Genomic DNA, 25,410 nt, shown 5'->3' with positions numbered 1-25,410 from the left:
TGTATTTAATTAAAATACAAGTAATTAGTAATTAGAAAATACAAAAATACCCCCACAATAATCATGGTATACCAACTTTTAAAATAAACTACAAGAAATACTAGTTTTTTTATTGGTGGACAGAGGCCTAAATTCTTTACTTTGGGCTGAAGTAGCCTGGTCCTACCATACTCTCGTACATTCATAATGTACAGAGAGTCTGGAAACTTTCCATTGCTAAGCATGAATTTCCTTGAATGCGGATACTCTGCCCAGAGCCTCTCAGATCTGCCATAACCAATCGATAAACGTTTGGTCTTGAGGTGACATGCTCAAACTAGCGACCTCAACGTCATCGTTCTCAGCTACTCCCTCTGTTCGCTGATTGGACCTGCACATTTTTGTCTTGAGAAAACCTGTGAATATACCGCAGACCCAGACTACGTAGTGGAGTGAAATGAAAACTGAACGGAAGTACGTAGGAAGGCGGAGCCAGGCTACCCATGAAGTAGATCTAGTAAAACATGTAATCAGCATCCTATATCAATATAAACGATGATTGAACTGACCACAAGCAGGCTTTGCAACAGTGGAATCAACTCTGACGAAGCAAACTACCCACCATCATTTTCCGTATTCAATGAAAGTAGTACAACAGATTGAACAGGTTAGCCTTTTTAAATTGAAATGCATTTACCTTTTTGTGCTATAAATGCATGCCTTTTGCCTTCATACATGACTGGCAACACGGGGGACAAATGAAGTAACATCCTGTAAGGTGTCTCAATATACAGAATTAATTAACTGGGAGGTGAAAACTTGAGACTTTCGCATTGGGGAGGTTTTTGCCTCAGTCTCCTCCATTATTTCTGCAGATCAGGACACCTTGGTTGATACCTTACATAAATCCTCATGTCATGGGGTTCATGTCCTAAAGATTCTGACCTTTGGCTCCCAGACTATGATAAGCATAGCATATTGTCATGGTTATACTAAGAGGCTACATTTAACTGTGTGATGAATTTTTGGCTAATTTGAGGGGGGAAATGATGAGATTTGTGTTAAGTATTTAAGTATTTTAAATACTCTAAATACAACCCCTCAAAGTATTTTGTTACAAAGTACATTTGAATTTTTCCAATCCTGCAAAATACAAATTACAAAATACACTAAAGTAATTAAATACTTATTTAAAATACATATAATTGAAATACTGCCCATGTCACGTACTATATTTACTTTCAGATTGCTATCTTTAGATAGTATATCAGTATTGTTTGATGTATACACCCTATGATCCAATACTTTTTGGATCTAAAAAGTAAACACAGTGCAAAGTTTTAAGTCTAACTAAAGCTAATTTTATAACAATGCAAAATATATTTGCAAATGTAAGCCCATATCGGTGGCTTGGGCAATGTGCTTGAGACTCTTGAGGCTATGGTCATACAGCAATTCAAAAAGTGGGCAAAGTGCAAGGTCTTAACGACTAAACATATAACAAGGCAACATCTCTTTCTACTTGGTGTCAACGCTTGTCACATTGATACCCAATGACAAAAAATTGTGAACAGAAAATATACTTAATGCATAGATGACATATGAATACATCACTTTCTTGTGTCAGTGAGTGAAAGCTTGTTCATTAACACTCTTTATTTTTGTCTCCAAATTACTGGACCACAGACGATACCACTCCAGGTATTGTTTCAGTCAGCATCACTTGTTCTTCCCAAATTAAGTTCCCATTCAAGTCAATGGAGCATTCTACTTGCTTTGCGAAGAGCCGTATAATAATGTAGAATAACACTGAAATATTTCCTGAGATACTGTGAGGCTATGTGCCCTAATTTAAAAAGTGGGCAAAGTGCAAAAGTGAAATTAAAGCTAATTTGAATAACAATAATAGCATGCTCAAATCTGTGCAAAGATCTTTTTTTCTGGAAAAAAGGATTCATTTGTGTAACTTTGTATCACATTGGTCCCATGTTGATAGCCATTGAGTCAATGAGTGAAAGGTTGTTCATTAACACTCTTTATTTTGTCTCCAAATTACTGGACCACCGAAGATACCACTTGGGGCAAGTATATACTGTATATAAGCAATACTGGGGCAGCCGTGGTATACTGGTTAGCGCATCAGGCTTGTAACCGGAGGGTTGCCGGTTCGATCCCCGACCAGTCCACCACGGCTGAAGTGCCCTTGAGCAAGGCACCTAACCCCTCACTGCTCCCCGAGCGCCGCTGGTTGGGCAGGCAGCTCACTGCTCTGGGTTGTGTGATTCACCTCACTGTGTGTTCACTGTGTGCTGTGTGTTCACTAATTCAGTTAAATTGGGTTAAATGCAGAGAACTGAATTTCCCTCACGGGATCAAAAAAGTATATATTCTATTCTACTTTTTGGATCTAAAAAGTAAACACAGTGCAAAGTTTTAAGTCTAACTAAAGCTAATTTCATAACAACGCTATTTGCAAATAAGCCCAAATATCGGTGGCTTGGACAATGTGCTTGAGACTCTTGAGGCTATGGTCATACAGCAATTCAAAAAGTGGGCAAAGTGCAAGGTCTTAACGACTAAGCATATAACAAGGCAACATCTCTTTCTACTTGGTGTCACATTAGTGTCACATTGATACCCAATGACAAAAAATTGTGAACAGAAAATATACTTTATGCATAGATGACATATGAATACATCACTTTCTTGTGTCAGTGAGTGAAAGCTTGTTCATTAACACTCTTTATTTTGTCTCCAAATTACTGGACCACAGCGGATACCACTCCAGGTACTGTTTCAGTCAGCATCACTTGTTCTTCCCAAATGAAGTTTCACAAAGTGTGTGCATTGTTTATGTATGGGATAATGTATAGAACGCTGGTCATTATCGGGAAAATGAATACCAACAGGGCGAACCGGACCCTGACGCGAAGCAGAGGGGTCTTGTTTCATCCTGAAGGTACTTGTTTTACCAATGATGACCTGTGTTCTATACATTATCCCACGGCTACTTTCCAAAACAAGAAAAGAAACTAAACACAATGTGTCTTTACTCTTTAGCAATGACTTCGCTACCGTTTCGTGGCTTCCGCTAACAAAATAAATAGGGCACCACACAGATAGAACTTGATATAGTAATTTCCTGTTTATTAGCCGCATTGTGTATAAGCCAGCAGTGTTTTATGCAAGTTAGAAGAAACAAAACCATATTAATACCATATTAACTGCACCCGTGTATTAACCTCGTGCCTAAAGGAATTTTGCAAAATCAATGTATAACCCGCGGCTAATAGTCGGGAAATTACGGTAGTTTCAGGTGTTGCGTGGCAACGTCTTACTACTTGCCTTTCACTTTCAGCGAAATTCCATTGCAATAAGTGAACGGACTTGTTGCGGAGTGATATGAAGCGCAAACCCTGTTGCCTTTGACAGCGGTCATCATTTTTTTCAGAGGTCCTCGTCAAATAATGAATTGTAGAACTTTGGAAAACCCCATTCAAGTCAATGGAGCATACTTGCTTTGCGAAGAGCCGTATAATAATGTACAGTAGAATAGCACTGAAATATTTCCTGAGATACTGTGAGGCCATGGGCCCTAATTTAAAAAGTGGGCAAAGCAAAAGTGAAATTAAAGCTAATTTGAATAGCAATAATAGCATGCTCAAATCTGTGCAAAGATCCTTTTTTCTGGAAAAAGGGGTTCATTTGTGTAACTTTGTATCACATTGGTCCCATGTTGATACCCATTGAGTCAATGAGTGAAAGGTTGCTCATTAACATTCTTTATTTTGTCTCCAAATTACTGGACCACTGAAGATACCACTCCAGGTATTGTTTCAGTCAGCATCACTTATTCTTCCCAAATTAAGTTTCACTACGTGTGTGCATTGTTTATATATGTATGGGATAATGTATAGAACGCTGGTCGTTATCGGGGAAATGAATACCGACAGGGCAAACCGGACCCTGATGCGAAGCATAGGGGTCTTGTTTCGCTCTGAAAGTACTTATTTTCCCAATAATGACCTGCATTCTATACATCCCACTTATCATGTGTTTTTTCTGAAAAAAAGGGATTCATTTGTGTAATTTTGTGCCACATTGGTCTCATAATGATACTCAAAATGAGTCAAAGGTTGTTCATTAACACCTTACTTTATAGGTTCCTGCTGGTGGAACTGTGGCTATGACTCTGGTAGCTGCTCCTGCTCAAGTTCATGTGAATACCGTGGAAACTGCTGTCATGATTACTATGGTAATAAATCACCTTTGATTGGTTGGTTTGATTGATTTTAAAAGTAATGTGAAAATGATTGGTTTGTGCTCTGAAATTAATCTCTCTCTCTCTCTCTCTCTCTCTCTCTTCTTTCTCTCACTCTAGATTACTGCCACCCAGACCCGACACCACAACTCGGTACAACACACACTATATTTACTTTCAGATTGCTGTCTTTAGATAGTATATCAGTATTGTTTGATGTATACACCCTATGATCCAATACTTTTTGGATCTAAGAAGTAAACACAGTGCAAAGTATTAAGTCTAACTAAAGCTAATTTCATAACAACACTATTTGTAAATAAGCCCAAATATCGGTGGCTTGGACAATGTGCTTGAGACTCTTGAGGCTATGGTCATACAGCAATTCAAAAAGTGGGCAAAGTGCAAGGTCTTAACAACTAAACATAATAACAAGGCAACATCTATCTCTACTTGGTGTCACATTAGTGTCACATTGATACCCAATGACAAAAAATTGTGAACAGAAAATATACTTCATGCATAGATGACATATGAATACATCACTTTCTTGTGTCAGTGAGTGAAAGCTTGTTCATTAACACTCTTTATTTTTGTCTCCAAATAACTGGACCATGGAAGATACCACTCCAGGTATTGTTTCAGTCAGCATCACTTGTTCTTCCCAAATTAAGTTTCACAAAGTGTGTGCATTGTTTATGTATGGGATAATGTATAGAACGCTGGTCATTATCGGGAAAATGAATACCAACAGGGCGAACCGGACCCTGACGCGAAGCAGAGGGGTCTTGTTTCGTCCTGAAGGTACCTGATTTACCAATGATGACCTGTGTTCTATACATTATCCCACGGCGACTTTCCAAAACAAGAAAAGAAACTAAACACAAGGCCCAACCACAACACCACAACCTGGTACTAGAGCTAGGCCTACTATATTTACTTTCAGATTGCTATATCTTTAGATAGTATATCAGTATTGTTTGATGTATATCATGTAGGCCTATACACCCTATGATCCAATACTTTTTGGATCTAAAAAGTAAACACAGTGCAAAGTTTTAAGTCTAACTAAAGCTAATTTCATAGCAACGCAAAATATATTTGCAAATGTAAGCCCAAATATTGGTGGCTTGGACAATGTGCTTAAGACTCTTGAGACTATGGTCCTGACAAGTGGACAAAGTGCAAGGTCTTAACGAAGCGTCCCCGTTGCTTGTGTCAGTGAGTGAAAGGTTGTTCATTAACTCTCTTTATTTTGTCTCCAAATTACTGGACCACTGAAGATACCACTCAAGGTATTGTTTCAGTCAGCATCACTTGCTCTTCCCAAATTAAGCTTCACAAAGTGTGTGCATTGTTTATGTTAGGGATACTATATAGAACGGTGGTCATTATCGGAAAAAAAGGTACCGACAGGGCGAACCGGACCCCGACGCAAAGCAGAGGGGTCTTGTTTTGCCCTGAAAGTACTTATTTTCCCAATAATGACCTGCATTCTATACATGATCCCACTTATCATGTGTTTTTTTCTGAAAGAAAGGGTTTTATTTGTGTAACTTTGTGCCACATTGGTCTCATAATGATACTCAAAATGACTCAAAGGTTGTTCATTAACACCTTGTAGGTTCCTGCTGGTGGAACTGTGGCTATGACTCTGGTAGCTGCTCCTGCTCAAGTTCATGTGAATACCGTGGAAACTGCTGTCATGATTACTATGGTAATAAATCACCTTTGATTGGTTGGTTTGATTGATTTTAAAAGTAATGTGAAAATGATTGGTTTGTGCTCTGAAATTAATCTCTCTCTCTCTCTCTCTCTCTCTCTTCTTTCTCTCACTCTAGATTACTGCCACCCAACCACGACACCACAACCCGGTACAACACGTACTATATTTACTTTCAGATTGCTATCTTTAGATAGTATATCAGTATTGTTTGATGTATACACCCTATGATCCAATACTTTTTGGATCTAAAAAGTAAACACAGCGCAAAGTTTTAAGTCTAACTAAAGTTAATTTTATAACAATGCAAAATATATTTGCAAATGTAAGCCCATATCGGTGGCTTGGACAATGTGCTTGAGACTCTTGAGGCTATAGTCATACAGCAATTCAAAAAGTGGGCAAAGTGCAAGGTTTTAACGACTAAACATATAACAAGGCAACATCTCTTTGTACTTGGTGTCACATTAGTGTCACATTGATACCCAATGACAAAAAATTGTGAACAGAAAATATACTTCATGCATAGATGACATATGAATACATCACTTTCTTGTGTCAGTGAGTGAAAGCTTGTTCATTAACACTCTTTATTTTGTCTCCAAATTACTGGACCACAGAAGATACCACTCCAGGTATTGTTTCAGTCAGCATCAATTGTTCTTCCCAAATGAAGTTACACAAAGTGTGTGCATTGTTTATGTATGGGATAATGTATAGAACGCTGGTCATTATTGGGAAAATGAATACCAACAGGGCGAACCGGACCCTGACGCAAAGCAGAGGGGTCTTGTTTCGTCCTGAAGGTACTTGTTTTACCAATGATGACCTGTGTTCTATACATTATCCCACGGCTACTTTCCAAAACAAGAAAAGAATCTAAACACAATGTGTCTTTACTCTTTAGCAATGACTTCGCTACCGTTTCGTGGCTTCCGCTAACAAAATAAATAGGGCACCACACAGATAGAACTTGATATAGTAATTTCCTGTTTATTAGCCGCATTGTGTATAAGCCAGCAGTGTTTTATGCAAGTTTGAAGAAACAAAACCATATTAATACCACCCGTCATCATTTTTTTCAGAGGTCCTCTAGTCAAATAATGAATTGTAGAACTTTGGGAAACCCCATTCAAGTCAATGGAGCATACTTGCTTTGCGAAGAGCCCTATAATAATGTAGCCTATAGTAGAATAGCACTGAAATATTTCCTGAGATACTGTGAGGCCATGGGCCTGTAACTTTGTATCACATTGGTCCCACACAAAGTGTGTGCATTGTTTATGTAAGGGATAATGTATAGAATGCTGGTCATTACCGGGGAAATACTGCAAGTACCCGACAGGGCAAACCGGACCCCGACGCGGCGCAGAGGGGTCTTGTTTCGCCCTGAAAGTTATTCTTGCGTTCTATACATGATCCCACTTATCATGTGTTTTTTTCTGAAAGAAAGGGTTTTATTTGTGTAACTTTGTGCCACATTGGTCTCATAATGATACTCAAAATGACTCAAAGGTTTCTCATTAACACCTTGTAGGTTCCTGCCTGTGGAACTGTGGCTATGACTCTGGTAGCTGCTCCTGCTCAAGTTCATGTGAATACCGTGGAAACTGCTGTCATGATTACTATGGTAATAAATCACCTTTGATTGGTTGGTTGAAAGTAATAAATGATGGTTTGAGCTCTGAAATTTATCTCTCTCTTTCTCTCTCTATCTATCTCTTCTTTCTCTTTCTCTAGATTATTGCCACAGCACTGTTGAACCCACTACTCAAGGTATAGTTCCAGTCAGCATCACTTGTTCTTCACAAAATAAGTTTCACAAAGTGTGTGCATTGTTTAGTATTCCAGTTTAAACTGAAATATTATCTGAGACCCTTTGATTCTATGGTCGTAACTTAAAAAGTCCAAAGGTCTTTAACTAAACTAGATATAAGCTAATTGAATATCAAGGCAACATCTATTTGTGATTGCGGTCAGGTTAGTGTCACATTGGGGAGCGTACCCACTGATCTATAAAGAATATATATTATTCTTTATAGATCAGTGAGCGTACCTAGCCTGGATGCCAGACCGAAGTTTAGCCCCGCCTACATTCTTTTTCTGTATGACGTCGTCAGGCTAGAGCGTACCTACAGTACAGTATGTTCCCCAGGTCCTATGTTCCCCGGGTCCTATGTTCCCCACTTTGTATGGGACCGGGGAACATAGGACCCTTTTTTTCTTACATTTTAGACAGGGTCCTATGTTCCCTGCTTTTCCCAAAAAGGGTCCTATGTTCCCTGGTATGTATTACAACTGGGGAACATAGGACTCTTTTGGGAAAAAAACGGGGAACATAGAACCCGGGGAACATAGGGATGACCCCGTCACATTGATACCCAATGAGTACTTCTCTTTTAGTCAATGAAATCAAAAGTTGTTCATTAACATTTATCTACTATCCAGATTACTGGGACCCTAACACCAGCTATCCAGGTACTGTTCCAATCAGCATCACTTGCAGAGTTTGGCTCCAAAATGCTATATCTCTAGTCTGGCTATCACCACACTAAACTCAATGTTTTAAGATTGAACATTAGTATGGGGAGTCTGCGCTTAATTTCTACTGCACGAGAGGCGTGCTCTCTCGGAGGAGGGGCGGGACTGTCGAGCTCTATTGGCATCGTTCAAGTCATGACTCCGTACACTTGGATAATCCTTCAACCAATCAGACCAACGATACGGTGCATCTTTTGGATAAGCTAGTTTGTAATTGCAGCCAAAGGTTCTGGCAGGGAACAGAGGAGATAGATGTGCAGGTTTCCAGCCTGAGCTGCCGGGTGAAATCCATATTCGCCGGCAGGTCAGGCAGGGTTCACCCAGCCTACTATGTCTCTTTTTTTTTTAAAACATTAATCAAAGTCATGTTAGATAAATCAAATAACAATACACATTTACAGTTTTACTGAAATTACTTGGAAAACAAAATTACTTGAAGGGGAAAAAAACATTGAAATGGAACATATAGCATTTTGGAACCAAAGTTTTCACTTTTCACAAAGTGTGTGTATTGTTTAGTGTTCTAGTTTAAAACAGACATATTACCTGAAACCCCTTGAGGCTATGTCTCTCATTTAATCAGTGGGAAAAGTGCCAAGTCCTAATTCTAAAGCTATTTGATAACAATGGCAAATATATCCAAGTGTATCAAGGATACAAGAATGTTTATTTGATTACTAATGTAAAGAATGCAGTGAAATTGTCAGTTTCTTCGCCTATCAGTGGTATTGCTAATGTGCTGAAGAATCAAACTGAATGGGATGAAGCAACTGCACCCTGAAATTAGCCTGGTCCTACGCTTGTACATTCATAATGTACAGTACAGAGGCCACTTACCATTGCCAAGCATAAACTTCCTTGAGTGAGGATCTCTGTTGATGTTTAAAACTATTTGATCTGCCCAGAGCCACTCAGATCTGCCATAATCAATCGCCAACGTTTGGTCGTGACCTGACATGCTCAAACTAGTGCACAACCTCAACGTCATCGTTCTCTGTTCACTGATTGGACCTGCACATTTTTGTCTTGAGGAAACGAATATACCACAGACCCAGACTATGAAGTGAAAAGAAAACTGAAAGGAAGGAAATTTAGTCATTAACCTTACATGAAAATAGGCTGTTCTCTCTCTGTGTGTTTCTCTCTCTCTCACACACACACACACTTTATTTCTTAATATTTTTACTATAGCATACTTAAGTGGTATACGACTTGTTGGGGGCAACAGTTCCTGCTCTGGGAGAGTGGAGGTCCGAAGCGGTAGCACCTGGGGCACTGTGTGTGACGACATCTGGGACATCACTAATGCTGAAGTGGTCTGCAGACAGGTGGGCTGCGGCTCAGCCCTGAGTGCTCCATCAATGGCTTATTTTGGACAAGGCAGCGGACATATCTTGCTTGATGACGTCAGATGCAGTGGTCATGAGTCTTCTCTGGGGGATTGTCGACATAATGGCATTGGCAACCACAACTGTGGACACAGTGAGGATGCTGGAGTAGTGTGTAGAGGTAAGGCTACATATCTGCTGACTTTTAGCTGTGTGTGCAAAAAATAAAAGGTTTGTAGTTTCAGTACCATGTACCCTGTTAATTTGGTACACAAGAACATACAGTACACAGCTTACCATGTAGATGCTGAATATACGGTAAGGCTACAATTGTATGTCTGACAGCATCAGAGTTCAAAGGGTTCTTTTGTCTCTGTGTGTCTAACACTCAAAGGTCTATAACAATTAAACCATATTTGTTTTCTTACGCAGGGGTTAAACATGTTTGGTCTTACTGACCTCTGTGTTATTAACATGTCATTATATATTTGCATTGCATAGCCCAGGGTGCACAAATGCTTACTTTTTGTTTTCTCAAACAAGAATGATCTAATCAGCTTTTCTTTTCCTTTTTTTTAAAAAAAAAAAAGACAACTGAAATCACTCCATTTTCATTCCCTGACTCAAGTCATAAAGTATATCACATCATGCCTTTCGTAAGAAAAATATGCGCGTGTTTGAAAGAAAGGGATATTTATTTGAATGATCCAATCTTTATTTCAGTATGAACAGTAATATAAATCACACTCCGGGTATATGGTGCACGCTGAACCCAGGGCTTCTCAAACTCTTACCATAAATATTGTTCGATATACCTCCAACACTCTAAACATAAACGAATCACGTTTCCAAAGCAAACAGGTTTGGCAACCTCTTGTTGTTCTGTATGATAATGAATCTCTCTCCACCATGGATGGTTCTCAGTGACCTACTCTCATGCCAATACTACAACTGATTGGTGTTATTTGCACCACCATTTGGTATGGCCTAGAGTGACGCCACAGCATGGAATAATTAGTCAAAGGTTAATTACCACTTTTTATTTGATCTCCAGATTACGGGACCACTGATGAACCCACCACTCCAGGTATTGTTCCAGTCAGCATCAGTTGTTGTTCCCAAAAATGTGTTCACAAAGTGTGTGCATTATCTAGTTTAAACTGAAACAATATCTGAGACCCTTTGAGGCTATGGTCCTAATTGGCAAGGTGCAAGGTCTTCACTAAACTAAATATACTTAAAACTACTTTAATACAAAGGTTAAATGCATTCGCAAATGTGATGAGCTGAGCAAGATCCTAAACTGAAACACAGGTGGATCAACTCAATGCTCCCACACATCACGCAATAGTTGTAGTTCTACCAGAAACACTCCGAGAGTGTTTCAATGTTTTAATTACACAACATGAGATGTACAATGTTTGGTAGATGTGTGATGAAATAGTAAAAGGCTGGTCAGTTTCAAATTATTAGTAGACACTTTTGTCCAAGACAGTGTATTTAACCAAGAACCAAATGAAACACTTCAGAGATATACAGTAGCTCATCCCTCCCTTTCCTTTCAGTATTTCCAAAGACACTCCACCCAGGGGTTTCTTTTTGTTTGGGGGCATGCTGCCTCTTTTGTTTGATTCCAGTTTTTGGAGCCTGGGCTGCCTACAGAGGCCGAGTTTTTTTTTTTACATTGCACAAAACGGGCAGCTGGTGGATCAGCACAAGTTGTTGAATGTAACAAAAAATATGATGGGCTTGAAATTACGTATCACTGACTGTATCCTTAATATATAGACTATTTTGCTATGCAGTACTGTTATTTTGCCTTTTAGGTTCCTCCTGCCGGTACAATTGTGGTTACAACCTTGGTGGCTGTTCCTGCTCAAGTTCATGTCAATACTATGGAAACTGCTGTCATGATTACTATGGTAATAAATCACATTTGTTTGGTTGGTGGAATTGGTTCTTTATAGTAATTTGATAATGGTTGGTTTGTGCTCTGAAATTAATCTTTCTCTCTCTCTCTACCTGTCTTTCTCTCTCCACCTATCTCTAGATTACTGCTACAGCACAACCTGGTACCCGCAAACAACACGTAATACATTTACTGTCAGACTGATATCTTTAGAGATTATATCAGTATTTTTGGATGTATACACCCTATAATCCAATACTTTAGAGGCATTACGATGTAGCATTCTGTGCTCTGCCTTTAATTTTTAAAGCAGTTTATAATGTATTGCCCATTATTCCTTGCTCTGCACTGATTCCTCAGTGACTATAACCTACATTGACATATTGGGAAAAGGATGTTATACTTGTAGATGTTAAAAGGGGAAACACTTACATAACATACAATTTAAAAACATTCATATACGAAACCCTGGTATACTGCCTAATGGAGCCTTGATTCTAAAATAATTAAATCTAAAATATCCTCTATTCACGAGGCAATAAATAAACAGTTGTGAAGGTGATAGTCCTTTAAAAATAATTGTGAACATCCATTCCATTTAAAATCGTATAATTCTTCTAGCGGACCATCCAGAATGTGGAGGACACCTGAATGGTTCTGGAACTTTCTCCAGCCCATATTATCCGAGCTATTACCATGATAATGCCTACTGTGTGTGGAGTCTGTCAGCTCCTCATGGACAAAGAATCCTCCTCAGTTTTTCAAATCTGGAGTGAGTGGAGAGATGCATTATTTTTTTTTACTGAACATTCACTGTTACTTTGCAAAATGTGTGTCACATTTGCTCCATGCACTTTTCTCTTCAGAATGGAACGCTGTTGTGACTGTGACTACATCACTGTGCATGACGGCCCCTCAGTGGGCTACAACCAGCTGGGTCGGCTCTGCCACAACTCCTCTCTGGACGTCTTCCACTCCTCCTCCAACCGCATGACTGTGCGTTTCCGTAGTGATAGCAGTGTAGTGGGTCGTGGCTTCCAGGCCCAATTCATCAGCTCCCTACCAACTGATAAAGGTGAGTGACATCTGAGAGACCTTTATTGGCCACTGCTCAGCATGTTCCACTCAACCGAACAACACAGAATGAAAATACTCCATCAGAGTTATCCAGTCTAGAGCATGTGGCTACAAAATGTTATAAGGATCAATAATGATAAGGATGAGGATAAGGATAAGGATGATATCCTTATATTTATATCCTGATAAGAATGAGGATAAATATACATATAATGTGATACCATAATATTCATATTGTGCTTTACTTAACTCTTTCTATAGGCAGGGTGCAGTGTGCCTCAGACAACATGAACATTGTTATTTCAAGGTCTTACCTGATCGATCAGGGATTCAGTGTTCATGATCTCTATGTCAATGATCAACACTGTCGGCCGACCATAAACAGTTACCAGGTGGTGTTTGAGTTTCCTCTCAACCGCTGTGGAACAGTGAGAACGGTAAGTGACATTCGATCTAAAAGTGCTCTTCACAGCACAAATACAACCCTTCTCTTCAGATATGTCAGTCCTGCACAGTATGCAGTGAATATTGCTTGTTTAAAACCCCTACAGTACTTATTTGCATGGATTAACTGAATCATTTGTATTTCTTTTGTCCCCTACCCTATCCCTCATTCTGTTCAGTTTGACAAGGGTCGTGTAATTTATGAAAATGCTGTGCAGGCATATAAAACCAGCTCTGGGGAGATCACACGTCAGACAGGTTCATTCATGCTGTCTGTTGTCTGTCACATGGAAAAGGACTCTGTATCACAGATCATTTATAGGGCCAATACAGTAATTAACTCTACCATCAGTGGAACTGGTCGATTCAATACCACCATGGCTTTCTACACCTCTGGGAGCTTCTACCAGCAAATCTATCAAGATCCCTATGAGGTAGAACTCAATGAGAACATGTACGTTCAGGTGAACCTAAGGAGACCGGACAGCAGCCTCGTCCTCTTCCTGGACACATGTGTGGCCTCACCAAACCCACATGACTACGCTAACTACCGTGCCTACTATCTACTGCTCAACGGGTAAGACTACTAGGATAGATATGTCTTGTTCCCCCTCCCTCCTCACACGTTTCACTGTGGTAATATAGCAACACATTAAGGGCTAAACTATGGAACAGGTAATTCTGCAATGACCATTTTTCTCTACCAGGTGTCAAAGAGACCCAACATTCCACACCATTTTGAGCGGCTCTCGGAGTTACGCACAGTTTATGTTCCGGGCTTTCAAGTTCCTGCTGGCACATGATTCTGTGTACCTGCAGTGTAAGGTCCGCATCTGTCCTAAAGATGACCGCAACTGTGGTGTTATGTCCCAATGTGGCGCCCGCAAGACTCGAAGCCTGGACTCCCAGCACCAGACAGCCACCATGGTCCTGGGGCCTATCAGGCTGAAAGGTTAAGTCCCAACTCTTTAATAACTTTAATGCCACTGCAGTGCATTTATCGAGCATGGTCATATAGATTTAACCACCCATGAAGTATGCCTTCACATTCTCACACGCACACACTCACACATACAAGTATTTCATATTTGCAACATTCAATGTAACAATTTCTCTGTGATCACTGCCTTGTTTGAAAGTAAAGTTGGCCATAACAAATAAAAACATCTCCCCCTTATTTGTGTCGATACTAGTGTTATGGTTTAATGGGGTGTGTCATTGTATTAGAATAGATTACATCAGTAGTAATTAGACTCTTAACTTCCAAAGTATTATGCACTGGATCAACTCTGTGTCTTCTATGTGTTCAGATGTGAAGAATCCTGCAGTGAAGCAGCTGGAGGACAACGTGGCTGAGGTGGATGTCTGAAGAAGCCACTGATGTCCTCACCAGTTCAAATTAATCAATAAATCCATCTTATTATTTCCTGTATACAAATCATGTCTATCATAGTGGCACTCTGATGCCTTACTGCAAATTATTCTCTTTCTTCCCATAACTTTGTCAGTCAATAAAATTATTAAAGCATTTCAAAAAGGCCACAAGCAGAGTTGTGCATACTTTGTTGAGTGCTGGGATTACAGCAAAGTTTTAATCGTGACAACATTTAGGTTTCATGCAATAGCACACAGAAACGGGTCCAAATGTACATGCAAATCTGACAAACAAAAGATTGTGTTCATGTACTATGTGTGTGTGTGTGTGTGTGTGTGTGTGTGTGAGAGTGAGAGAGAGAGAGAAACAGTACCAGGAGAGAAAGGGAGGCTAAGTGTAGCCCTGGATATGTCCCACATGCGTTCAAAAAAAAAATCTTTGTTTTTTCAACTGTTAAAGGGATATGCACCATTTTTGGAATTTACCTTTTTCCTGTTCATCCAGCCATTTTGTGAGTCTGCTTTGTGAGCAACTTTGAGCTGCCTTCAGCCTAGCATAGATCATCGAATTGGTTTAAAAAGCGCTGCCTTGAGGACAACGTTGGAGGCCCAAAACACCAAGAAACAATATCTGAATGCCTACTTTCTGTGCCGCCTGTAACACAGTGACGCTGAAATTACTTGATCAACTTCGGTTGTCACAGCGTGAATCACTTTCATAAACCTAGACATTTCATTCATGTGCAATCGCTGTACATGATCAAATCAAGTAAATCCAGCGATCCTTTTTTTTTCAGTACTGACTTGATTCAATTAGAAAAAGTGGATTACGCAGTCGGAATGAGTTTGAAAACATTAAGGATGCGTTTCATTCAGAACACGTTTCATGTAACTGTAACGTAATATGGTTTGATAAATTGGACAGCCCTAACTTTTCCTTTTTTACAGTGTAGGCTAGCTACACCAGTGCTGATCATAATATAAGGTATTATGTGACCATTTAAAATATCAATATTGTTTCACTTGCAGTTCTACATGTACTGTAACACATCATTTCCGTCTACAGACCTTCATCAGTTTATTGAATAACCTGGCAAAGGTCAGTGAACCGAGACCACAACATTTCTGTCTGCAGAGAGCTCAGTGTCTGTTTGATTCACTTGCTATTTTACATTTATAGTGAACACAACATTTTGATCCCCAGACCTTCATCAAGTAATTGAATAACTGAAACCTGGACATGAACCAAAACTTTTTTTTTTTTTAAGTTGAATAACCTTACGAAGGTCTGTGAAACTATGCACCTGTCAGGTGTGCCAACATTTTGCTCTTCGATACATGTCAATTCTTGTTCACAGAGCTCTGGTTTACGCACTTTTAACACACACTATTGACCTTGAGTTTATTATTACCACTTGGACTGATCATGCTTTTGCGGTCTCAAGTTGAGCATATAAGGCCTGGCACTGGGAGCTTACCACATTCAAACTGAGGAGGATGATGGAGCTGATGAGATCAGTTGTTCTGCTCTGCTCCTTTGTAGCTATGAGCAATGGTCAAGGTAAGCTAGCTTTTTTGGATCGTTCCAAGATCGTTCTATAAGATGTCTGAGACAAGATATGGTACAGCATAATTGGTTGTGATCTTTTACGGCCACAATATGTCTACACATCATTATCAATTCTAAATAAGTCACAGTCAATTAGGTAAAGGTTGTTCATTAACACTCTTTGTTTGATTTCCAGATTACACTTCTACAACCAGCCCTCCAGGTATTGTTCCAGTCAGCATCACCCAAAAAAGTGTGTGCTTTGTTTAGTGTTCTAGCTTGAAACTGAAATATTAATTGTCACCCGTTGAGACTATGGCCCTTCTTCAAAAGGTGGGCAACTTAAGATAATGCTTCAAAAAATCATCACATGGATACATCTCTTTCTTGTGTCAATGAGTGAAAGGTTGTTCATTAACACTCTTTATTTTGTCTCCAAATTACTGGACCACAGAAGATACCACTCCAGGTATTGTTTCAGTCAGCATCACTTGCTCTTCCCAAATTAAGTTTCACAAAGTGTGTGCATTGTTTATGTATGGGATAATGTATAGAACGCTGGTCATTATCGGGGAAATACTGTACCCGACAGGGCAAACCGGAAGCAGAGGGGTCTTGTTTCACCCTGAACGTTATTCTTGCGTTCTATACATTATCCCACTTATTATGTGTTTTTTTCTGAAAAAAGGGATTCATTTGTGTAACTTTGTGTCACATTGGTCTCATGTTGATACCCAAAATGAGTCAAAGGTTGTTCATTAACACCTTGTAGGTTCCTGCCTGTGGAACTGTGGCTATGACTTTGGTAGCTGCTCCTGCTCAAGTTCATGTGAATACCGTGGAAACTGCTGTCATGATTACTATGGTAATAAATCACCTTTGATTGGTTGGTTGAAAGTAATAAATGATGGTTTGAGCTCTGAAATTAATCTCTCTCTATCTATCTCTTCTTTCTCTTTCTCTAGATTATTGCCAGAGCACTGTTGAACCCACTACTCAAGGTATAGTTCCAGTCAGCATCACTTGTTCTTCACAAAATAAGTTTCACAAAGTGTGTGCATTGTTTAGTATTCCAGTTTAAACTGAAATATTATCTGAGACCCTTTGATTCTATGGTCGTAACTTAAAAAGTGGGCAAAGGTCTTTAACTAAACTAGATATAAGCTAATTGAATATCAAGGCAACATCTATTTGTGATTGCAGTCAGGTTAGTGTCACATTGGGGAGCGTATGTTCCCCAGGTCCTATGTTCCCCGGGTCCTATGTTCCCCACTTTGTATGGGACCAGGGAACATAGGACCCTTTTAGGAAAAAAACGGGGAACATAGAACCCGGGGAACATAGGGATGACCCCGTCACATTGATACCCAATGAGTACTTCTCTTTTAGTCAATGAAATCAAAAGTTGTTCATTAACATTTATCTACTATCCAGATTACTGGGACCCTAGCACCAGCTATCCAGGTATTGTTCCAATCAGCATCACTTGCAGAGTTTGGCTCCAAAATGCTACAGTATATCTCTAGTCTGGCTATCACCACACTAAACTCAATGTTTTAAGATTGAACATTAGTATGGGGAGTCTGTGCTTTATTTCTACTGCACGAGAGGTGTGCTCTCTCGGAGGAGGGGCGGGACTGTCGAGCTCTATTGGCATCGTTCAAATCATGACTCTGTACACTTGGATAATCCTTCAACCAATCAGACCAACGATACGGTGCATTTTTGGATAAGCTAGTTTGTAATTGCAGCCAAAGGTTCTGGCAGGGAACAGAGGAGATAGATGTGCAGGTTTCCAGCCTGAGCTGCCGGGTGAAATCCAAATTCGCCGGCAGATCAGGCAGGGTTCACCCAGCCTACTATATCTCTTTTTTTGAAAACATTAATCAAAGTCATGTTAGATAAATCAAATAACAAATACACATTTACAGTTTTACTGAAATTACTTGGAAAACTAAATTACTTGAAGGAAAAGAAAAACATTGAAATGGAAGATATAGCATTTTGGAACCAAAGTTTTCACTTTTCACAAAGTGTGTGTATTGTTTAGTGTTCTAGTTTAAAAGAGACATATTACCTGAAACCCCTTGAGGCTATGTCTCTCATTTAATCAGTGGGAAAAGTGCCAAGTCCTAATTCTAAAGCTATTTGATAACAATGGCAAATATATCCAAGTGTATCTAGGATACAAGGATACAATGATGTTTATTTGTCTCATGCATATGATTACTAATGTAAAGAATGCAGTGAAATTTTCAGTTCCTTCGCCTATCAGTGGTATTGCTGATGTGCTGAGTCAAACTGAATGGGATGAAGCAACTGCACCCTGAAATTAGCCTGGTCCTATGCGTGTACATTCATAATGTACAGTACAGAGAGTCTGGCCACTTTCCATTGCCAAGCATAAACTTCCTTGAGTGAGGATACTCTGTTGATGTTTAAAACTATTGGCTCTGCCCAGAGCCACTCAGATCTGCCATAATCAATCGATAACGTTTGGTCGTGACCTGACATGCTCAAACTAGTGCACAACCTCAACGTCATCGTTCTCTGTTCGCTGATTGGACCTGCACATTTTTGTCTTGAGAAAACCCACGAATACACCACAGACACAGACTATGAAGTGAAATGAAAACTGAATGGAAGTGCATAGAAAGGTGGAGCCAGGCTACTCTGAAATCTCTACAAAGATGATTATCTAGAATAGGGACCCATTTACATAACTTGGTATTACATTGGTATCACATTACCTATTGATTCAATATTTTAGAATTACACATTTAGTCATTAACCTTCTACATGAAAATAGGCTGTTCTCTCTGTGTGTGTGTGTCTCTCTCTCTCTCTCTCTCTCTCTCTATCTCTCACACACACACACACACTTTATTTCTTAATATTTTACTATAGCATACCTAAGTGGTATACGACTTGTTGGGGGCAACGGTTCCTGCTCTGGGAGAGTGGAGGTCCGAGTCGATAGCACCTGGGGCACTGTGTGTGACGACAGCTGGGACATCACTGATGCTGAAGTGGTCTGCAGACAGGTGGGCTGCGGCTCAGCCTTGAGTGCTCCATCAAACGCTTATTTTGGACAAGGCAGCGGACATATCTGGCTTGATGACGTCAGATGCAGTGGTCATGAAACTTCTCTGGGGGATTGTCGACATAATGGCATTGGCAACCACAACTGTGGACACAGTGAGGATGCTGGAGTAGTGTGTAGAGGTAAGGCTACATATCTGCTGACTTTTAGCTGTGTGTGCAAAAAATAAAAGGTTTGTAGTTTCAGTACCTGTACACTGTTCATACCATGTATTGTAGATGCTGAATATAGGCTACAATTATGTCTGACAGCATCAGAGTTCAAAGGGTCCTCTTGTTGTTCTGTATGATAATGAATCTCTCTCCACCATGGATGGTTCTCAGTGACCTACTCTCATGCCAATACTACAACTGATTGGTGTTATTTGCACCACCATTTGCTACCTGGCCTAGAGTGATGCCACAGCATGGAATAATTAGTCAAAGGTTAATTACCACTTTTTATTTGATCTCCAGATTACGGGACCACTGATGAACCCACCACTCCAGGTATTGTTCCAGTCAGCATCAGTTGTTGTTCCCAACATTTTTTTCACAAAGTGTGTGCATTATCTAACTGAAACAATATCTTAGACCCTTTGAGGCTATGGTCCTAATTGGCAAGGTGCAAGGTCTTCACTAACTAAATATACCTAAAACTACTTTAATACAAAGGTTAAATGCATTCGCAAATGTGATGAGCTGAGCAAGATCCTAAACTGAAACACGGGTGGATCAACTCAATGCTCCCACACATCATACAATAGTTGTAGTTCTACCAGAAACACTCAGAGAGTGAAGTTGTGGCTCGATGTTTTAATTACACAACATGAGATGTACAATGTTTGGTAGATGTGTGATGAAATAGTAAAAGGCTGGTCAGTTTCAAATTATAAGTAGACACTTCTGTCCAAGACAGTGTATTTAACCAAGAACCCTCCCTTTCCTTTCAGTATTTCCAAAGAGACTCCACCCAAGGGGTTTCTTTTTGTTTGGGGGCATGCTGCCTCCTTTGTTTGTTTCCAGTTTTTGGAGCCTGGGCTGCCTACAGAGGCCGAGTTGTTTTTTTTTTTTTTACATTGCACAAAACGGGCAGCTGGTGGATCAGCACAAGTTGTTGAATGTGACAAAAAATATGATGGGCTTGAAATTACGCATCACTGACTGTATCCTTAATATATAGACTATTTTGCAATGCTACTGTTATTTTGCCTTTTAGGTTCCTCCTGCCTGTACAATTGTGGTTACAACCTTGGTGGCTGTTCCTGCTCAAGTTCATGTCAATACTATGGAAACTGCTGTCATGATTACTATGGTAATAAATCACGTTTGTTTGGTTGGTGGAATTGGTTCTTTAAAGTAATTTTATAATGGTTGGTTTGTGCTCTGAAATTAATCTCTCTCTCTCTCTCCCTGTCTTTCTCTCTCCACCTATCTCTAGATTACTGCTACAGCACGACCTGGTACCCGCAAACAACACGTAATACATTTGCTTTCAGACTGATATCTTTAGCGAGTATATCAGTATTTTTGGATGTATACACCCTATAATCCAATACTTTAGAGGCATTACGATGTAACATTCTGTGCTCTGCCTTTAATTTTTAAAGCAGTTTATAATGTATTGCCCATTATTCCTTGCTCTGCACTGATTCCTCAGTGACTATAACCTACATTGACATATTGGGAAAAGGATGTTATACTTGTAGATGTTAAAAGGGGAAACACTTACATAACATACAATTTAAAAACATTCATATACGAAACCCTGGTATACTGCCTAATGGAGCCTTGATTCTAAAATAATTAAATCTAAAATATCCTCTTTTCACGAGGCAATAAATAAACCGTTGTGAAGGTGATAGTCCTTTAAAAATAATTGTGGACATCCATTCCATTTAAAATCGTATAATTCTTCTAGCGGACCATCCACAATGCGGAGGACACCTGAGCGGTTCTGGAACTTTCTCCAGCCCATATTATCCAAGCTATTACCATGATAATGCCTACTGTGTGTGGAGTCTGTCAGCTCCTTATGGACAAAGAATCCTCCTCAGTTTATCAGATCTGGAGTGAGTGGAGAGACACATTATTTTTTTACTGAACATTCACTGTTACTTTGCAAAATGTATGTCACAATTGCTCCCATGCCCTCATGTCTTCAGGATGGAGAACTGCTGTGACTGTGACTACATCACTGTGCATGACGGCCCCTCAGTGGGCTACAACCAGCTGGGTCGGCTCTGCCACAACTCCTCTCTGGACGTCTTCCACTCCTCCTCCAACCACATGACTGTACGTTTCCGTAGTGATAGCAGTGTAGTGGGTCGTGGTTTCCAGGCTGAATTTGTCAGCTCCCTACCAACTAATAAAGGTGAGTGACATCTGAGAGACCTTTATTGGCCACTGCTCAGCATGTTCCACTCAACCGAACAACACATCAAATACTCCATCAGAGTAATCCAGTCTACTACTTAGAGGATGTGGCAACAAAATGTTATGATGGAGGATAAATATACAATGATAATTAGCTATTTATTAATGGTTTGTTTGTGCTCTGAAATTAATATGATGATACTATAATATTAATATTGTGTTTTACTTTTATAGGCAGGGTGCAGTGTGCCTCAGACAACATGAATATTGTTATTTCAAGGTCTTACCTGATTGATCAGGGATTCCATGGTGGTCATGATCTCTATGTCAATGATCAACACTGTCGGCCGACCACAAACAGTTACCAGGTGGTGTTTGAGTTTCCTCTTAACCGCTGTGGAACAGTGAGAAAGGTACGTGGTATTCAACTTAAAAGTGCTCTTTCACAGCACAAATATTGTTTGTTTAAAACCCCTACAGTACTTATTTGCATGGATTAACTGAATCATTTGTATTTCTTTTGTCCCCTACCCTATCCCTCATTCTGTTCAGTTTGACAAGGGTCGTGTAATTTATGAAAATGCTGTGCGGGTATATTCAACCAGCTCTGGGGAGATCACACGTCAATCAAGTTTATTCAAGTTGTCTGTTGTCTGTCACATGGAAAAGGACTCTGTATCACATATCATTTATGAGGCCGATAAAGAAGGTAACTCTACCATCAGCGGAATTGGTCGATTCAATACCACCATGGCTTTCTACACCTCTGGGAGCTTCTACCAGCAAATCTATGAAGATCCCTATGAGGTAGATCTCAATGAGAACATGTACGTTCAGGTGAACCTAAGGAGACCGGACAGCAGCCTCGTCCTCTTCCTGGACACATGTGTGGCCTCACCAAACCCACATGACTACGCTGACTACCGTGCCTACTATCTACTGCTCAACGGGTAAGACTACTAGGATAGATATGTCTTGTTCCCCCTCCCTCCTCACATGTGTTTCACCACTGTGGTAATATAGCAACACATTAAGGGCTAAACTATGGAAGAACAGGTAATTCTGCAATGACCATTTTTCTCTACCAGGTGTCAAAGAGACCCAACATTCCACACCTTTTTGAGCGGCTCTCGGAGTTACGCACAGTTTATGTTCCGGGCTTTCAAGTTCCTGCGGGCAGATGACGCTGTGTACCTGCAGTGTAAGGTCCGCATCTGTCCTAAAGATGACCGCAACTGTGGTGTTATGTCCCAATGTGGCGCCCGCAAGACTCGAAGCCTGGACTCCCAGCACCAGACAGCCACCATGGTCCTGGGGCCTATCAGGCTGAAAGGTTAAGTCCCAACTCTTTAATAACTTTAATGCCACTGCAGTGCATTTATCGAGCATGGTCATATAGATTTAACCACCCAAGAAGTATGCCTTCACATTCCAACACACACACACTCACACACTCACACACATACAAGTATTCATACTTGCAACATTCAATGTAACAATTTCTCTCTTGTGATCACTGCCTTGTTTGAAAGTAAAGTTGGCCATAACAAATAAAAACATCTCCCCCTTATTTGTGTTGATACTTGCGTTATGGTTTAATGGGGTGTGTCATTGTATTAGAATAGATTACATCAGTAGTAATTAGACTCTAACTTCCAGAGTATTGATGCACTGGATCAACTCTGTCTCTTCTATGTGTTCAGATGTGAAGAATCCTGCAGTGAAGCAGCTGGAGGCTGAGGTGGATGTCTGAAGAAGCCACTGATGTCCCTCACCAGTTCAAATGAATCAATAAATCCATATTATTATTTCCTGTATACAAATCAAGTCTATCATAGTGGCACTCTGATGCCTTACGGCAAATGATTCCCTTTCTTCCCATAACTTTGTCTGTCAACAAAATTATTAAAGCATTCCAAAAAGGCAACAAGCAGAGTTGTGCATACTTTGTTGAGTGCTGGCATCACAGCTAAGCTTTACTCATGAATTCTACACAGCATTTCCTTTTGATAAACTTTCATGCAATAACACACAAAGAAATGAGTCAAATGGATATAGATGTATAAACCGTCTCTGTCTACAGTAGGCTATATGCTGCTTCCACTTGGACAAATCATCCAAAAACAATTTGATTTCATATCATACAATCATAGCTATGCAGATGACACAAATTTACTTAGCTCTGTCACTAAATGACTATGGTCCCTTTGAATCTCTGTGTTAGTGTAGAACAAATCAACCTGGATGTCTCAATTTTTCTTCAGCTGAACAAAGAAAAAGCTGAAGTAATTACTGTATATTTGATAAAAAGGAGGAAGACTTAGAATTACCACTCTCCTTGAAAATGGAGGGAAGGAAATAGGTGTTTATCAAAAGACCTGTGTATGTGTGAATGTAGCCTTTATTTCAACAACCACATGAAAATGAAAACTAAATCAGATTTTTACCAACTCAAAATGATTGCCAAGCTTGTCAAAAAGACTATGAGGTGATTAAAAAATGCAGCTAGGGTTCTCACAAAAACAAAAATAACTGATGACATTAATCCAATTCTTAATATAAGAGTTTAAGAGTTTAAATCACTAGCCTACTGCTTGTTTATAAATTAGTAAATGAAGCAGGACCTAAATACCAGTATCAAACATGCTTCTGCAGTGCACACCTTCTCATCCTCTCAGGTCTCAGCAGAAAAGCGCGGTTGTTAAAACCTGCTGTTAGAACTAAACGTGGTGAAGCAGCTTTTAGCTGCTATGCAATTCAGCTCTGGAACCAACTTTCAGATGACATACTGGAAAAAGCCCCAACTGCAGTCGGTTTTAAATCTTGACTTAGCTAGACGTAAACGGACAGTGTGGGACGTTTTCAGTTGTTTGTTGACATAATTAACAGCAAGCAGTGCAACAACTTCTAACAGCCGTCTGTATTTTACAGAGATGTATAGTAACGAAGTAGAACTACTTAAGTACTCTACTTAAGTACTGAAATGCAGTATCTGTACTTTACTGGAGTATTATTTTTTTCTCCTACTTCTACTTTTACTTCACTACATATTTTCGATGAGTATAGTACTTTTACTCCGATACATTTTTTATGTGCTCCATTGTTACTCGTTACTGGTGTGTCGGTCACGAACAAATCCGTTCCGGATTGCTCACAAAGTCCTAGTCACACTGATGCGTGTCACTTGTTGACAGCACGATCTTAGCTTTCAGATGGTATTAAATAGTTGCTGTAATTAAGGGTTCGCGAGAAAATAAAGTTGAAGTTAGACTAGAAGCATTCATTTTTAAATTGCAACATTTCTTCTTGGTCTCCGACTTCAGTCTGTGTTGCACCCCACAATAACTACTTGAATATTGTGTTCTTCCACTTGTTTGGTTTTAGAACATTTATTTAAACTACATAAATTACATAAAAAACATAAGCATCACCTCCACATATTCCTATCCTATGCATTATGCCTATTCCAAAGCCATCGATATCGATGGCTTTGGCCTATTCTAGACTAGCCGGATAACCTACCACGACTGAGGCCTAATTACTCTCATGTTCTTTTAAAGTGACAGGCACTCAATTAGACAATTGACATTAAAGATAAATGTAAGTAGGCTATATATGACAATTGTGTAAAATGTGAGTCAAAATAAAAAATCAATATCAAATACTCAACATACTATGTATTTTAACTAATTGTGCAGATCATAAATAGGCCTAATGTAAACTTCATACGAATTTCAAAATGTTTGAAATACAAACATATGATATGAA

The 25,410-nt window shown here is 39.6% G+C and overlaps 2 protein-coding genes across 2 annotated transcripts; both read left to right on the top strand.

Annotated features, from left to right (window-relative positions):
• Positions 1 to 4,863: 4,863 nt before the first annotated feature.
• Positions 4,864 to 14,792, top strand: LOC134064210 (deleted in malignant brain tumors 1 protein-like). Its single transcript, XM_062520041.1, has 17 exons — positions 4,864 to 4,873; positions 5,865 to 5,957; positions 6,082 to 6,114; positions 6,584 to 6,598; positions 7,501 to 7,593; positions 7,704 to 7,739; positions 8,412 to 8,441; positions 9,696 to 10,013; positions 10,887 to 10,919; positions 11,659 to 11,754; positions 11,883 to 11,921; positions 12,363 to 12,513; positions 12,608 to 12,816; positions 13,080 to 13,255; positions 13,442 to 13,839; positions 13,970 to 14,214; positions 14,573 to 14,792. Exons 8-17 carry the CDS (start codon positions 9,866 to 9,868, stop codon positions 14,629 to 14,631), a joined length of 1,554 nt encoding a protein of 517 aa, XP_062376025.1. The 5' UTR covers positions 4,864 to 4,873; positions 5,865 to 5,957; positions 6,082 to 6,114; positions 6,584 to 6,598; positions 7,501 to 7,593; positions 7,704 to 7,739; positions 8,412 to 8,441; positions 9,696 to 9,865; the 3' UTR covers positions 14,632 to 14,792.
• Positions 14,793 to 16,089: 1,297 nt separating this feature from the next.
• On the top strand, positions 16,090 to 23,572 carry LOC134064209 (deleted in malignant brain tumors 1 protein-like). The gene is made up of 16 exons (XM_062520040.1): positions 16,090 to 16,197; positions 16,382 to 16,408; positions 16,640 to 16,654; positions 16,958 to 17,050; positions 17,151 to 17,186; positions 17,620 to 17,649; positions 19,093 to 19,410; positions 19,744 to 19,776; positions 20,486 to 20,581; positions 20,708 to 20,746; positions 21,188 to 21,338; positions 21,432 to 21,640; positions 21,877 to 22,055; positions 22,195 to 22,592; positions 22,731 to 22,975; positions 23,346 to 23,572. Exons 1-16 carry the CDS (start codon positions 16,134 to 16,136, stop codon positions 23,393 to 23,395), a joined length of 1,983 nt encoding a protein of 660 aa, XP_062376024.1. The 5' UTR covers positions 16,090 to 16,133; the 3' UTR covers positions 23,396 to 23,572.
• The last annotated feature ends 1,838 nt before the right edge of the window (positions 23,573 to 25,410 follow it).

The sequence above is a fragment of the Sardina pilchardus genome, chromosome 18 (assembly GCF_963854185.1).
Source record: "Sardina pilchardus chromosome 18, fSarPil1.1, whole genome shotgun sequence".
Taxonomy (NCBI): domain Eukaryota; kingdom Metazoa; phylum Chordata; class Actinopteri; order Clupeiformes; family Clupeidae; genus Sardina; species Sardina pilchardus.
The sequence above is the reverse complement of the archived record's forward strand: the minus strand, read 5'-3'. Positions and strand labels throughout refer to the sequence as shown.